This window comes from Numenius arquata, chromosome Z (genome assembly GCF_964106895.1).
Source record: "Numenius arquata chromosome Z, bNumArq3.hap1.1, whole genome shotgun sequence".
NCBI lineage: Eukaryota > Metazoa > Chordata > Aves > Charadriiformes > Scolopacidae > Numenius > Numenius arquata.
This window is the reverse complement of record NC_133616.1, coordinates 77,339,730-77,356,411: the sequence shown is the minus strand read 5'-3', so window position 1 is coordinate 77,356,411 and position 16,682 is coordinate 77,339,730. Positions and strand designations below refer to the sequence as shown.

Genomic DNA, 16,682 nt, shown 5'->3' with positions numbered 1-16,682 from the left:
TCAGGTCTGAAAGACCATTCCGCAACGGAAACCAATGTTCCCTCAATATTCTCATCTTCTCTGATTTGCATTATTAATAACCAGATATTCATTAGACAATCTCAGCAATACAGCACTAGACACTCAACGGCATCTACCACTGGCAATCGACTGAATCCTCTTCTGTGCTCTACTCTTTTCTCCAGAATGTACTAACACCAGTTCTCTCCCATTATAGCCTGTGTATAAATACAGGCTGAGAATGTTTCCTGGTTTATCCAGAAGCATTGTCTTCAAACATTAAATGCCTCTAAGTGTATAGTGTGTGTCCATTACACTCTGTATCCTGCATCAAAATAAATGTACATCACTAGTATCTCTAAACCATAGGGGCAATTAATCCACCTAAGCAACCTAGCATACGCTACGCAGCACGAAGCGCTGTAAGAGTACTACAAACAGCTGCCACAGTGAGTGTGCAAGTAGCAAACTGTATGCTAAAAACCACGGGGGTTTGTTCTTGTTTCGTTACCGTTTTCCACTGCCAGAGAGCGGATTCGCTATATGCTACTGAGGCTGTAAAGTCCTTACGGCACAAAGTTTCTCTGACTAATGACGGTCTTACCCGGTTCTGAAGTACACAGGACAGGTAGAAGGGATACACTTCAGTGCTCAGCGCCCGCTTAGGGCGTTCCTCAGTGGAGATACGCTTGGGTACTGGACCAGGGAAGACAAAGGTAGTCAGCACCCACACCGCAGCACTGACTTCGGAAAGGGGAGGGCTAACGCCAGGCCACGAGACCCGGGGGCCGGAGCCCTCGCTAAAACCCGCGCCCCCCGGGCCAACAGCGGCTTCTGCTCCGGCCGAGAGCCCCGGGAGACGCCGGCACAGGGCGGCCCCCGCCCCTGTCCCAACCCCGGGACTCCCACCCGGTAGGCCGCGGCTGCCGGTGGGAGGCGGTCGCCCGGGCCGCGCGTCCCCCCAACGCGCCTGGCTCGGCGCCCCAGCCCCCTCCGCCCCCCGTCCCCGCCAGCCCCTCCCGCCCCCATACCCGCGTCCTCACCCCCAGGCGGCGCGGCAGGGCTGCCCTCCCGGGTCGCCGCGCGAGGGGGGGAAGCGGGGGACGCCGCCGCCGCCGGCCGTTCACCTCAGAGGCGGCCCCACCCCCGCCAGCGGCCTCGGGACGGCGGCGGCGGCAGCGCCCCTTGTTTGCGCGCCCGGACGCCGCTCGGCGCATGCGCGGCCCCGCCCCCTCCCCCCCACATGCGCAAAGGCAGCGTACCGCGCGCCCCCCCCCCCCCCCCCCCGCTTTTTCTCTTGACGTCACCCTCCGCGGTGACGTGCCTCTTACTCCTTCACTGTCGTCACCACGTAACGGGGAGGAGCCGGGGAAGGGGAGAGCGAGGGTTTAGGCAGCGGGAAGCGGCGTTATGTTGTTTGGGAGTTACTGCTAAATTGATTAAATCGGGCTGTTTTGCCAAAGCAAGAGTTACGGCGCCGTGACAGCGTCGTGGGTCTGGCCCCCGGTGATGTAACCACAGGACGTTTTTTAGGCCTTTCTCCGTTTAAAAACGAATTTATTCCGGCGGTGGCTATACAGAGATCACCACCGTCTCCCCTGGTTCTCCACGTGGATCGTTCTCCTCCCAGCTCGTCGTCCCGGACGGCCAGGAGTGTGACTTCCGAAGGGTTTTTACCGGATTTCCCAGTGTTTTTGCAGCGGGACCTGCAGAAACGCCGTCCTGAGGAGGGAGGTGGTGGCAGCAGGAGGGCAGGGGGCCCGATGACACCGGGGCTTCCTGCTGAGGGCTCCCCGGAGTGCCACGTCCTTTATCCGGCTCCAGAACGTCCTCTTTCATCTCCATCGCACGAGCGAGCATGTAGCTAACCTTCCTCTGATGAGCCAGAGCCTCCTCCTTGTCATTTACCTGGGTATTTATTTAAAAAAAAAAATAAATGAAAAAAATTTATCAGCTAAGAACAGGGCAGCCTATGTAAATCCACAGTTACATTCGCTCCCCTCGGGACTCGTGACGGAACAACTTAAAAATACTAACCAAATCTATTAACATCTTCAGGATCTCATGAGGATGGTCCAGCTCCCTGACTTTCCTGCAGTCCCCATCCGACGAGAGCAGGCCGGACAGTTTCTGTCCCAGACTGTTCTTGTTCCCTTGTAACTTGACATATCCTAAGGAAAACAAAAGCAGGTGAACTGTGGCACTTAGGAAAAAAAAAAACCTGCTTTGGGGTAAAACTGGATTCTGAAAAACCTCCTCTACGAGGTCAATGCAAGCTACAGCTTCTCCCGCTGTACATAACATGGCAGCATCACTTAAAGGCTAAATAGACCTTTCGTCGTGTATATGGGCAAACTGAAAATAAAATTATTTTCGCTGTATGCAAAATATAACACTCTACTTAAACAATAATTTGTGGTAATTTGTTTTTAAAGGGTAGCCTGAGAAAAAACAGGTGTTTTTGACACAAGCAGTTGAAAAGTTTCTAAGATTTCTAAAAAGATTAACAGACATTAACATTATGAAATGTATGTATCAGGATATAGAGGTGGAAAACAATGACATCGGTGTAGGGGAAACAAATACTCAAGGTGTGTGCTGTAGTAGTATTACATCCTGAGGCTGCTCAAGGAATCTAGAAGACCCACCAAGCTTCTAAGCCTGGCACCTCCAGGTCAATGGCTAACACCGATGGACCTTGAACTGCCGTTCCTAAATTCTGCGATGGTTTTGACCATGACATAAGAACTTAAATACCTCTCCTTATCCTTTTTCTTATAGAAGAAAAGGGTAATAAGAAGTCTTCCTCTTCTTGAGTGCTTTGTAATGTAAAATACAAAACTGTACTGTGTTTAGTATTTCAATGAAAACTCAGCATGTATTTTTTGCATTTCTCCTCCTTTCCTAACTCATATAGAGATCATTTGAAGAAAACCAGCACATTAAATTGCTTATAGCGTCTAAGATAGCCAGGCTAAACTTGCCAGATATTAGCTTTTTTTGTGCTGTTTTCATAGTAAACATCTTTAATATCCAGAATGTTATTGTCATCCTGGAGAACAGCTTACTTATTCCAGTATGTTTTTACTCAGATAATACAGTTCATGATTGTCTAATAAAAAAGGGCCACATTAAAAGCCTAGACTGGTAGCTCCAATGTCCTACAGTAGTATTTATATTTTCCACGTATACACGGACACCCTACACAGGCAAAGCTTCCAGCAGAAATTCTTCAAAAACATGACAGACTACTTAACATATTGACAGTTTTGATATAACTTTGTTCCTTTTTTTTTTTTTCACTCTTCAGAAACCTCCGTTAGCAATTAAACCACAACCATACACTGAATACAGTAAAGTCTGCCTGTGCCACTTGTCAGCTAACTTCTTTTCTATTCAACCATTACAGGTACATGGCATGCCCAGTTACCATCGTCTTTCAGGCGTCTCCAGTTCATAAATTTCGTTTCCTTCTTAATCTTTATCACTTCTGCAAGCCTCAGGGCTTGGTCTTTCCTCTGCGTTAGCTGCTGCTCAAATGCAATTCTGAAGGCATCTGCCATTACGTAAGCTTCATCTTTACTCTTCTTCAGATTTTCAAGCTGGTTTTAATTCAGAGAAAATTTAAAGTGTATTAAGCAAGATTTAAAATGTATATTGAGAGACAGACTGAAGCCATTAACACAGACAACTTTCAAATAAATAAAATCAAAGAAGTAGTAGAAACCAAGCTAAGTGCCTTCTTGCCACATTAAGAAATGCATTTTGAAATATGTACACAAGTCCTTACCCCCTGCTCGTCTCTGCATGCACACATCACTACCATCCCCACAGACAAGCTGCCAGCAGAGCCTATTTATCTCTGCACATACAAAAGATCTTGAGGAGTGCATTAATGTCCCATGCTGGTTGGGCGAGCAGCAGAAGGACCAAAAGAATGGTATCTATGTCAGGGATACTAAATTTGGTACAAAAAGGATATGACTACTTATTTTCAAAATCAGTAAGTCAGCTGGAACTTCTGCATGAGGATGGCTGCCACATTTGCAGAGTCAAAATGTAAGTTCGAAAAAAAAAAATTCTATCTAAAAGTATAGAATTTCACTAAATTAAAAGCCTTAAGAGCCTGAAAATCACGTTATTGATTTAAGGGTGATGTAAATACAGTGTTTTCAGCAAGACCAGCTTCCTGACCTATCTGGGTGAGCGGGCTTGTGGTTGCTGATGTCAATGTGAGGGAGGGGTGGAACGCACTGCCAGGAAGGAAGGGAAAGGGGAATCATCCCCACCAGTGGTAGTCCACACTCACACTGTGTGTTTACATTTACAGAGTGTATACATACTTTTAGATTAAAAAATATGCGTGGAAGAAAAAAAAGAATGAGAAAGAACTGTTTTTTTTTCACTAGTAAATCTGATTGGTATCATAATGACAGTTTTATGTCAGCAAAAGTTAGGGCATTACAAGCACTACAAACATTATATTATTTCTGTGAAGTTTTCTTGTTTTACGAGACATTAGTTTGTGTAAGCTTCAGCAGAGTGCCGCTGGCTTTATTTGGTTTTGAGCACAAGCATCCCTCTGCTTGCTCGTATCTAAGCCAAGCTGCGTTACCTCTTGCTTGAGATGAAGAAGTTGCTTTCGCGTTACAGCTGCCATTTTTGCACAGGGACAAGGCTGCCCCCCAGAAGTATTGCAGGTGCAGGCTCCAAGAACTGCCAGCTTGAAGTCAAAAACAGAAACACCGGTTAAATACACAACGCAATCCAAGAGATGCCAGATTAGGCTTTTTTCTCACTCAAAGTAAAGCAATAGGCATAGGAGTTGAGAATTAAGATGCTAAGAAGGAAAAAATAAGCATGCTGGCTTCAGAAAAATAGCCTGATGCTCCTGTCTATTCTTTCTCTGCAAGACAGGAATCACACGCATGACAAATTAGAAAACTGATTAACAGGCATGCAGGGGCGTACTGTCATTAGCTAAAAATGAGTCCAAAGGAACACTTAAATAATCAGTAAGCAAAATTTATCTATATATTTTGAACATAAACATATCTTTCAACCAGCCATTTTGAAAAACATGGAAGTCATACTTACTTCAAGACCTGTAAAATCTGTAATGTCGCTTTTATTCAAGGACATGTTTTCCTGAACAACCTTCTGTTGTTTCACATCTAGCATGGCAAGAAATTCCAAGCACTGCTGATTCAGGACTACGAAATAGAACAAGGAAAGTGATTAAAAAGTTTGATGCTCTGATTTCTTAATTTCTGGGTTTAACGAAACCCAAATTAAATGGTTCTGTAGTATAATCATCAGTTGGGGAATGGGATGAGACAACGTAGATCTAGAAACTCAGATCCCAGTTCTCTTTCCTTCTGTGTTCTCCTAGAGGTAATGACCCACTTGCAGAGATACCATCTCATATATTACTCTCCCTCAGTACGAAGGGCTCACCTCTTTGTATGCTTACAACTAAGGCGGCTTGTCTTTTAGAATAGCACAACATTGGGAAAATAATGATGTATGTCAGCTATTTTAAAGCTTTTTGGAAACCAAAAATAAAGGAAAAGTGCTCGAGCCATCTAACCCAGCCAGACACCTGCACAACCTGCAGTGGAAAACCTCCACTGTAAAGTGGACAGGCTGAACACCTCAAAGTTTGTGATATGAGAATCTTTAAGAGGGTATGGTATAAAAGAATGTCTCTGACACGGATTGTCATTGTAGAAGCACTTGGTGGCTCCCCTGGCTGTTGTTGCTGTGTTCCAGGACACGACCAGGAGCATGGACCAGTTGTTTCCCTCCATGCCCAAGGTGTCACCACGCCAGTGATATAAGATAGGTATATTTCTTTCACACCTGGTCTACTCTTTCAGCTAGACATACCTGAATTTTCCTATCATTTAATGGGTTTTTTTTCAGTTCAAGTGACTGTGAGAAGAAAAACAAACACAAAACTCTGTTTAAAGAAGGTATCTGCATATCCACGAATATCAGCTGCCAGTAACAAGAAACTTATCCCAACAGAAAGCTTGCTTCATACCTAAATCTTGAATTATTCCTGAGAAACAGTATGGGAAGAGGAATAGCTGTTGATGACTTACTTGCATTTTCAGCTTTAAGAGTTTTAACTTCTTCTGTTCTCAGTTTCAATGCTTCCTTAAGAGCTGCATTTTCACAATATATCCTGCAGAAGTTAGAACAAGTCTGTTATCTTTTTTTTTCTAAATAAAATTTAAATGGGCACTCAAATGAAAAAAAAAAATTAGCCTGTTAAAACACTGTATCTAGTATTTTAATTTGCTGAAATATTACTGACAAGATTGAAGAAAAAAATCAACACTAATAGAGTTGAGTATTCGGTTTGACAGGATATCCATGCAACATTATACAAGCAGTTTCCTCCCTTGTAAATTTTTTTATGGAAAAGATTGTAAAATTTTTCCTGTTACAGTATCTGTTACCAATAATATGTAGTATGCTGTTAGATCCAAATCCGCTAGCCAGGGGCCAATAAGCAACCTAAAGCTTCTCCTAACTCTGAAGAAAGTTCTGTGTGTGTGGGCTTGGTCTGCCTGGGACGGAACCACGGCTAAGGAAGCAGCCTACACCAGGCTTGGCTTCTGTGGAGCCTCTCCTCGCTACCCAGACTGCAGGTGGCTCTGCAGCGAGCAAAACCCAGAATCTCTGCACTCATAGAGAGGTTTCTCTGCAGCCCAGATAGTGCGCGCTGCTCAAACAGGCTCGCCTTATTCACGAGACCACACCCTCACACAACCAATTTAAACGTGTCCAAGTATGTTCAAGTGAATGTTAAGAAATGGAAAATTGAAAAAAAAAATCATTCGTGGAAGTAGAAGGTGCCACGAACTTCAGAGTTTAAAAAGAGGTGAATTTAAGCAGCACGTTACCATTAGAAACTCAAAGAAATTTGCAATTATGAACCTCTGGAGCATTTGCTAGAAATATCTTACTTCCTTAAAAGAGCAAAATTGTTATTGGACATGTGACAACACAGCCCTGGTCTTAATTTTAGAAAGTAAACTTCCTGTAGTCTTAACACTGTTTGCAAGAACAGCTGTACTTTTCAAGCATTGAAACCTGAGAACATACAATATGCATTTATAATGTGTTTTTCCTTGAAGTATTTAAGTATTTCCTTCTTGAATAGGAAAGTGGCAATCTAAAGTCCTGAATGTTAAAGCAATACAATTTATTTGGTGCATCTCTTTAGCTGTCGGTAAATGCAGCATACTCTAAACTCATGGTTTTGTTTACAACTAAATAGTAACCTGAATTATTTAACTTGAATTAACAAAGGGAAATACACACTCCTCTCATCCTGCTGTCTCAGATATCAGAAAACCTTTTTGCAAAGTGAACTGAGCTCCTGGCTTGCAGTTTTCGGAAGCCATGTCTCTTGCTTTTAACAGTTAACAGTAGTTTTCTTGCTCCAGACTACCTGGCTACACATCCAGTCTCCTAAGCCAGAAAAGCCAAAGGGTTTTTCAAGAGGTATCCCTTGACAAGTATACCTTAGTTAACAGGCGAACAGGTAAACTTACAGGTTATTTTTGGATTCTAAGTTTGAAAATTTTAAATAAAAATCTCCGCTGAAATAATGGTAACTGATGGGTGGGCTTCAGAGATATCATTTCTACATTTGAATAAGTGAGCCTGCTGGCCACATTTTTCAAGGTCTGTTATTGCCTTATTAGTTTAGTGCCTCTGGCATCTTCTGCTTGCCTAACCACACCTGCTCTCCGTCCAGAGAACTCTTATTTAAACAAAGAACCAGTTGATCAGCCTCTCTTAAAAGCACACCATTTTACCCGTACGTATGCTCATACCTACAATGCAAGAAAATAAAGCAATGATTAACCAGCAAATGGTATTTCCACATGCACACACATACCATTATTTCCTATGCCTCATTTACATTTAAAGTAAATAAGGACAGTCTGGCTCCAGCTGGCTAATACCATAACGTAACAGGACGAAAATGAAAACTCAGCCTTAGCAAAGCTAGCTTACATACACACCAATGAATCAAGACTTAATAATTTTAGTAGTTTTAATTGAAAAAATACAAGTGTGACTGGCATGAAAATTCAATTAATCTTTCTAAATCTGGAAGGAAATAAGGAAAACAGAAAAACTCCATAAAACCTGATGAAGCAAACTTGGAACACAGGAAAGATGACATATAGCGTTCAGTACAATTAAAAAAACCCACAAAGATACACAGTGCAAGTCAAATACCTGTCATATTTTTCTGTCCATGTGTCTTCTATGTTTTTAAATCTATCCTGGTCAAATTCAATTTCCCATTGCAAAATATTTATTTTCTGTGGAAACAAAAAATAAACCTGCTCATCACAAGCCTCCCATTGAAAGGTAGCAGAGGAGCTGCTGGTGCTGATTTTGGCACTGGCAGAGATCTAGGTGACCAACGACGAGGACAATCTATGACACTGTCAAAAATACATTTGGTACAGACAGCAAAAAGTTTCTGCATCACTGATCTGTGGATTCCAGACTGTGTTGCATGAACACACATAAGCTTGCAGCGGCTTATGACAAAAACAAACCCAGGCTGTCACGCTTCCCTGTCCCCTTACTCTTCTGTGGAAAAGTAACATAGGAAGAGAGACAAAGCAAAAAACTCAATTTAATGAGGTAGGTCAATGCCACCTTCCTCCTCCTCCCCACCTTCCCTATGAAAATTGTGCACCCATTTCTTAGACTCGTTGGGAAGTTCCAGCTTAATAACTAAGAAATAGTGCAACTTGCTATGACTGACTGAAACTCACAACAAAGACCAACCGAAAGTACAGAGAGAACTCTACTAAACTTTCAGGTATTATTTGTACACACTATAGCCTGAAAACATTGAGATCAAAAGAGTTATACATGAACATTTTCACTTTGTAGTAAAAAGGAATAAGAATGCTTTCAAGAAAAACCCCCTGGAACTAATAGCCGATTAGTACTGATTTAAATAAACAGTGTGATAACCCACTATTAATATCAATGAAAGATGTTTATGTACAGGTGTGAAGGAAACACGCACCCTTACCTTTTCTAAAGTTCTCTTTTCTTCCTCAGTTTTTTGAAGCATTGCTTTCGTATGACTAGTGGCTTTATTAAATACTGCCTGCAAAAAAAAAAAAAAAAAAGTACAACTCTGTCAAATCCTGTAATTAAGTTTACTAAATTTGGTTTTAGACAAATTTTCAGTTTTACTTTCAAGAGAAATTCACATTCTTAAACAGGAGTGTGCAGAATTACAAATACTAGCAACTTGCTTATAAGTGCCAGTGGTTTCTAATTTCAAGTCACTAAATAACTATGTTGCGTAACAAAGTTGTGCTTCAATCCCATAATCTTTTCTGTTGAAAAACTTAGCATCATTTACAATGAGATGACGTCTTCTTTAGGGCTTGTCCACAAAATCAGCTCTTAAAAAAACTGTTTATAACATACTTATACTTAGGTGTAACTTACTAAGAACATCTGAGGGTATAAACTGCAGAACTTATAAATGGATTAAGCAAGTAGGCTAAAAAACAGGAAGTGATTTCAACATAACTCATTCTGATAATGAAAAAAAATTAAAAACTGTGAACAAAAGACTGACCTAATATTTAATGCATACTGTCCTCTAAGACAACAGATGGCGTAGCCAACTGAAAATGTCTATGCTTTGCAGCAGAATTTCAAGCACTGGCAAAATCTGTAATTTAAAGGACTGGAAAGGCGGCCATATTTTTCTAAGTTAAAATAGCTAAATCTTCAAAGATCCTCAAAGATAAAATTATGAGAATTTTCTACAACAGTAAAGTCTTCTTAAGTAACTGCAAATGGTTCCATGCAGAAAAAGTAGTAAATTGTTGAAGCTGAGTCTGTAGACACTTGCAGACCCAATGCTTTAAATTACAGCCCTGGGAAGAACTTAAGGTTTGGGGGGTTTTGATGAGGAGTGACAGGAAGACCTCTTCTCTCTTCTTTCCTTCACCACTAGGTACTGAAATGATTTCTGAACAACTCCTACCATGCTCTGCAGAATTCTTAGGGCTTCATCTTTTCCTTCAAGCTGTCTTTGTGCCGCTTCAAGCTCAACTTTCAACATTTCAGCTTCCTGACGCAAAATAAAATAGGTACACTGAGTAAAAGCCAAGCTAATCCTGTTAAAACTCGACTGTAACAGCAATGTAAATTTGCCCTCTGCACAAAACAAATATAATTCTTCTCTGACTAACAGCTTGCTTGCGATGAAAAAATGTTAACAGTGCATGTTAGCACAAAATCCTTAAAGACGAATACTTGTAATAATTATTCTTTCTGTTCTCTTCAAGTGTATTTGGAAAATAAACGACCAAATGCTGTAGTTCTTCCTTGCTAAAGAAGTTGTATAAACCCACGCAGGTCTGGAGCTTTAAAATAAGTAAGCAAAACAGAACAGCAGATATACATCCATGCAAATACATGCAGCAGATAGAAAAGAGTAGATACTACAAATATATACTAAAATATAAACGATACATTAATATAACATATGATATATTATACAAAATATCCATATTCTATAGCGCAGGTATCATGTTAGGACTGTTAGATTAAAACCATTATGTGTGCAGAACAAAAGAACAACAACAGCAAAACAGACGCCTGATCCAGGCACATCCCAATCACCTCTTTATGCAACATTTTCCCCTTCAGAACAAAGCAGTTTTTCAATTTCCAGGTGTTAAAATTTACTGCACTGTATACTTATCTTTCCTTAACCCTCATGCGGCTCACTCAGTTATTCACCTGTGGTCATACAAAACTTTCTTCATCGCTCTTCCCAGCGATTGATACTGAAGTTGTATCTGGGAGCAGTCGCACATTAGCAGTGTTGTCTAATTGATAGTGAGTGAGGTTCCTTGACATTTTAACTTGCTGCACACTGAAGGCTCTTCCTGCTGAGAGGGCATGTAAATGACCTACCACGAGCTATCCTGAGGTTAAAGAACACAGTGCAGATGAAGTGTGTATTTCCACAGCTGAGATCATCCTGCTCTTTCTGCCTGGCCTGATGCCAACACATCAACACATTTAACCACAGTAAAGTTAAAATGTAGGAGTTAGCTACCTTTCCACAACAATGCAGTCAGAACACAAAGACTGTTCTGTTTACAGTTCAGATTTTCAAGCCCAAAGATTAATTAAAAAAGAAAAAGAAAACCTGCTAGAAAAGGAGTACAATCATTTTAATATTCTCAACGTCTTTAAAAATACTCCCCTGCCCCGGAGTATGAAAATCCAGAGTATAAACTGCATCTCACACGGCGATTTCCTGGCATATAATTTAATGAGACTTCCAGCTCTCTAATTTCAAGAACCTGAATCCATCCAAGATTCTAGACATGCTGAGATCTTCACACTGTCCTTTACTCTGCTAAATTACAGGGAAATGCCGATTTCAAGAGTAGCTCTCTTGTGCTCTTGGCACAGTTACTAACCTCTAGAGCTTCCCGAAGTTGTTGCTTTAGCTCTTCATTTGATACTTCAGTATTAGATTCTGTAAGATTGACAGGAGATAGTAAAAGATGAGATACTAAAATATTTACAAAAGAAAACACGAGAATTTGCTTTACCCTGAAAACAGGTAGTGTGTGGAGGTGAATTTTCATCTTTGTGGTTTTTTTTTTCTTCTGGAACTAATACACAGACTTAAGAAATACATAAATACTAAGCTCAAACACATTGTACAACTGCTAATAAAGTGAAATTTGAAAAAAAAGATCGGTTATAGTGAGACCTAAAAAAAGGACAATTATTTTAGAATTTTCTTTAAAAACAACAGAAGAAAATCGCCATCTTGATTGAAAAAATAATTCATTTTTTGGATTCTTTTTAGATTGCAACTTTTCAACAACCAAACTAAACACAACAGTAGCTAGCAGTATTTAGAAGTAGGGGCAATTTTCCAGAGACGAAGCTCAAGTACGGTGGTGGAGCATCCCACAAGATCCAATATTCTTCTAAATAAGCGGTTACTACTGGTACCGTTTTTCTTAAATTGAGCCTTGCAGAGAGATGTTTAGATGCAGCCTCCTACGAAATCCAGGTTAGGTTCATGTGGACTTCAGTCATGTGTTCACAGATACTGCTGTGTGAAAGACTTAGATACTTCCCATCATACAGAGACCAGCAGAAGGCAGCAAAACTGAGAGGAATGATGCTGCTCTCGCAACATCTCACCGAAGATGCTGAAACCAATAATTACGTGGCTTTGCTTACTGCGGTGTGCGGAAAGGATAGTGGGGACTTGTTCTAAAGGAGAGAAGTAATCAAGTTTGGCAGAAATACTGCAGCCAAAATACTTGAAATGGCTAAAAATGTAAGGCAAAGCATCTGAAGTGTAATGAACAGCACTGCCTATACTTGATGTTATTCACAGCAGTGTTGTCTTCACAAAAAAAAAATAAAATGAATGCCCACACTGGGAGAACAGAGATGTGCAGGTTCTAAAAACAACTTCTTAGCCTTAGAAGTAAGGCAATTCACAAATGTCAAATAAGTAGCAATCAGGATTTTGAATATTTCGCTATAAGCTTTAGATGCAATCTCTAGGAAGACAGATTTAAACAAACCAGGAATCTAAGCAATTCCACTCAATTTCATGTATGTATCTAGAGGAAAACAACACATAGAATCATAGAATTGTCTAGGTTGGAGGGCACCTCTCAGATCATCAAGTCCAACCATTGACCTAACACTGACAAAACCACCACTAAACCATGTCCCTGAGCACCACATCTACCCGTCTTTTAAACACCTCCAGGGATGGTGATTCCACCGCTTCCCTGGGCAGCCTGTGTCAGTGTTTGACGCAGGATGCTCTCTGCCAAACGCCAAACCAAACATTTTAAAAATGGTCATTTTATACTAAGAAGGGCCACGGCCTCATTCACTGAAAATCAATTCTGCTGCGAAAGTTGTGGGAGGAAGATCTGGGCACAGAACACTCCCTCTGCTTCCTCAGTGGCGTTGAGCATCCCCTCGTGTGACCGGAGCAGCAGACCAAGAGGCTGCACCAACCACCCTGCCGGGCTGCGCTGGGTCCCAGCAGGTTGGCAACACACACGCACGTTTCTTGGAATCCTTTGGGGATTTCGAAGGCAAACGGTTTGAATTAAACTTGGTGACACCTCGTGAAGCAGCTGAACCATGAGGCAGTTCTGCTACACAGAGATTTTTCTCACAATGAATGATTAACTTCCAAATTACTCTTACCACAGCTATTCTGTCGGGTTGAACCAGTCACAGGCTTTCTGGATGATCCATCGTAAAAACTGTTCCGTTTTGAACCGGGAAGAGCTGCGGCATCACTCTCTTCTGCTCTCTTTGCTGACAAGAGAGAATTACAAACCTTTCCAGATCTCTTCCTAGATCTAAATGAATAGGAGTTTTGTAAGTTTTCCCCTTCATAAACAGCCCCAGGTCTTCTCCCGAGTCCGTTTCCCAAGTCTCCACACGTCATGTCATCCTCTTCTGCTTCCTCCATCTTCTCCTGGTTTTGTGGGGTTTTTTTTTCACCTGTTGAGAGCACTTCACTCACTGGCAAAGTGAACAGTGCCTCCCGCGAAACAAGTACGTTGTCTAGAAAAACAGGAAAACTCCATAATTAAAGCAGCAAAACAACAGGAAAGTGAAAAATCTGAAGCTTTTGGTGCATGGCCGCTTCCAATACAGGTTCACTCTGCTGGAAAACATCACTCCTGCCGCACAGCAGAACATTAAAGCATTAAACATTAAAAAAAAAAAAATAAAAAAAAAACCAACAAAGCCATTAAAGTGAAACCTCTGGCTGCGGACTCATCTGCCGGTGGGAAGGAAGGGGGGGGCGGTGGCCGAGCGCAGGTGGAAGCGCCTCGGTGACCCCCCCCGCGATACTCCCACGCTCCTGCCCCCTCTTCCCGGTCCCCTCCCGCTGCCGGAGCCCCCGACCCACCTGCCCGCCCGGTCTCGGCACTGCCGGTCCCGCCCCGGGGCGGGCGGGAGCAGCACGTCCCGCTGCCGGCAGCCGGAACGCCATCCCACAGCTCCCCGGGAGGCTAGAGATAGAATTTTCCAAGCAAATAAAGAGTTTTACTATTCAAACTCGTGTATATAAAAAGTTTATTAGCGAGCACTTTCTACGGAATCCTGCCAAATGATGTTATTTCCTTGATACACTTACAGTGACAAATACACAAATATGTTCCATGATTGGATGGGTGAAGAATATTAAGAGAAAAAGGAGGAAAAAACCTTATTGCTTCATATTCTACACCAGTGTAGATAGAGTCAATGTTTCCTGACATCATAATTCCAAAAATTCTGTATAATAATTTTAAAATATCTCTTATCATGTCAATTCTCTCTTCCCTCCAAAATAAAGCACCCTCCTTAAACTATACCATACTCCCCTCACTCTACACTCCCTCCATATATTCAAGAATACAGCGGAGTATAGCAGGTTTTAGTCTAAAAACTCAGAAACAGATGAACTCCTTTTCAGGACACTGTTTTGGCCTTTAGAAATCAAAAGCGCCTCAACTGCCATCAGTTACCAGGATTGCACCCTTTTCCTGGGGGGGGGAAGGTTTGGTCTTAATTGTAAGCTCCAAAAAATTCTTAATTACTGAACTGAGTTCCTGCTACAAAGGGCAGCCGTGTCATTTTCGTCCTTTCATTCGCTGATGAATTTCCATCATGTCGGTTCTCCTGTGTGTCTTTCCCAGAGTGCTTCAAAACCTGTTCCAAAGCTTTACAACCTGGCCATTCTGAATCACCTTCTACTCCCCAACCATATCAAGTTACAGTTAAATTGATTTTAATTTATCGTGCAAGAACAATGAACGTCATTTATTAAACCCTCCCATGAAGCGATCCAGCAGTTACTTTTTCACCAAATGTCAGTTGTTGTCCTTCATCCATTGCTCAATCCATTGCATAATCTGATCCAAATTTCTCTCTAGGTCTTCTGGAGTGTTGCTGGGTAACTGGTGTACAATTTCCTCTCTGTATGATGACATAGCTTCCTCGTAAAGCGTCTGAAAAATTTCACATTGAATGTTGTCTTCCAGCTTTTTCCCTTTGTAGCCCCTAGAAAACAAGAGCAGTACCAGGAGAGTCTCAGATATGCAGAGAACTACAAATGATTCTATAGAGAATCAGTCATTTATACCCTAGAAAAATCTCTGATGAAGTCCCACAACAGTACTTCACTCCTTATTTACTCCAGTGACATACCTGCTTTCAAGTCTGTCATACAGAAATGAATTTTCCGTACGAAGTACAAATACTATATCAAACCACCGTTCAGGGAAAAAATCACAGCCGTGATAATCAATAATAACTCCACCCTCACTCATTTTATCTTCTAGTTCATCAACCACCTACAAAAGAAACAAAACCAGGCAAATTTATCTGAAATTACAGAAAGTCAAAATACAAAAATGGTGGGTTTGGAAGTTGGGACTTACCCTGTCCTCATCCAAAATTGGACAGTCATATTCCTCATCAAAACCTTCATACAGTTCTCCTGCAGCAAAAATAATTTGTGGAAGCTCATGAAGTAACAGCAGTTATTAGAATTATTTATATTGTTATGTTTATTTCTGGAGGATGCAAACAAAAGACAGTGTTCAGAGCAAGGAAGACTTTGCTTACAAATCCGTATAAAGATAAGTTTATTTATTACTTAATACAAAGTATACTACAGTATACTTAATCACTTAATACAAATTATACTACAATATATACATATTACATAAATGATTTTTTAATTCATGCCTCCAAAAATATTTCTGTTAAAGCAAATCCCTTGCCTTTTCATTTAATGTAGCATACGTGTGCTAGAAGCACGTTGTTACACAAAGCAAAAATATCTACAGTATTTTGATGGACTGCTTTGTTCATACTGCCTACCTTCTTTTGCCATGTCACCCACATTAATATAGGTCATCCCAGTTCTTGACGCAAGTTCTTTTCCAAGCGTAGTTTTCCCAACACCCGGTGTACCTAAAGAGAAAACCCCAAATAGAACGGTTAGAGAGGTGCATGTAAGGCCTCTTCAAATAACTTTCTAAGGAGTCAAAAAGGAAGCTTTTGTCAGTCAATGTTGGTAAGTTCGCATAAGAAAAATAGGGCAAAAAGTTGTATGACAGGAAAAAAACAATTAGGAGCAACGTCTAGAGATTAAAAACAAAACCCACGAAGAAAACTCACTTTGTGCGATAGTGTTATTCTAACCAGGACAGTGCAAAAGTAAAACCTGCCTCGTTTAAAGGCCCTAACTAACACGGAGAAGCCCCAGGTTTTCAAAAAGAGCTACGCGGGGACCTCGCACCCCAAACCCCCCACGGACTGTGAAGAGAGCTAGGGCCTCCCCCCGCCGGCCTAGCCCAGGCCCCGCCCGCACCCCAGCAGCCCCGCCGGGGCCAAACGGCCCGGGCACCACCGGCATCCTCCGGCCCCGAGCCGCCCCGGGGCCCAACCCCGCCGCCCCGCACCGGTGAGGAGAAGGTTGGGCCGCCTCATGCTGCCCAGCGGCGGCCGCTGGTCGCCTAGGAGACACGTGCGCGGGGACCTCCGACGGTGGCCGCGCATGCCGATGGCGTCACCCACCCTCCCCTACCGGGCCG

General features: G+C 42.0%; 2 protein-coding genes across 2 annotated transcripts; both read right to left on the bottom strand.

The window, feature by feature from the left end:
- Positions 1 to 1,531: 1,531 nt before the first annotated feature.
- On the bottom strand, positions 1,532 to 13,558 carry CCDC125 (coiled-coil domain containing 125). The gene is made up of 11 exons (XM_074166558.1): positions 13,288 to 13,558; positions 11,511 to 11,569; positions 10,058 to 10,144; positions 9,083 to 9,160; positions 8,266 to 8,351; positions 6,108 to 6,190; positions 5,098 to 5,213; positions 4,616 to 4,723; positions 3,431 to 3,602; positions 2,038 to 2,171; positions 1,532 to 1,908 (listed from the first exon to the last, which is right to left on the bottom strand). The coding sequence occupies exons 1-11, from the start codon at positions 13,556 to 13,558 to the stop codon at positions 1,573 to 1,575; spliced, it is 1,530 nt and encodes a 509-aa protein (XP_074022659.1). The 3' UTR covers positions 1,532 to 1,572.
- A 598-nt stretch (positions 13,559 to 14,156) lies between these two features.
- On the bottom strand, positions 14,157 to 16,659 carry AK6 (adenylate kinase 6). Its single transcript, XM_074166533.1, has 5 exons — positions 16,551 to 16,659; positions 15,967 to 16,059; positions 15,522 to 15,580; positions 15,289 to 15,434; positions 14,157 to 15,141 (listed from the first exon to the last, which is right to left on the bottom strand). The coding sequence occupies exons 1-5, from the start codon at positions 16,645 to 16,647 to the stop codon at positions 14,952 to 14,954; spliced, it is 585 nt and encodes a 194-aa protein (XP_074022634.1). The 5' UTR covers positions 16,648 to 16,659; the 3' UTR covers positions 14,157 to 14,951.
- Positions 16,660 to 16,682: the final 23 nt, after the last annotated feature.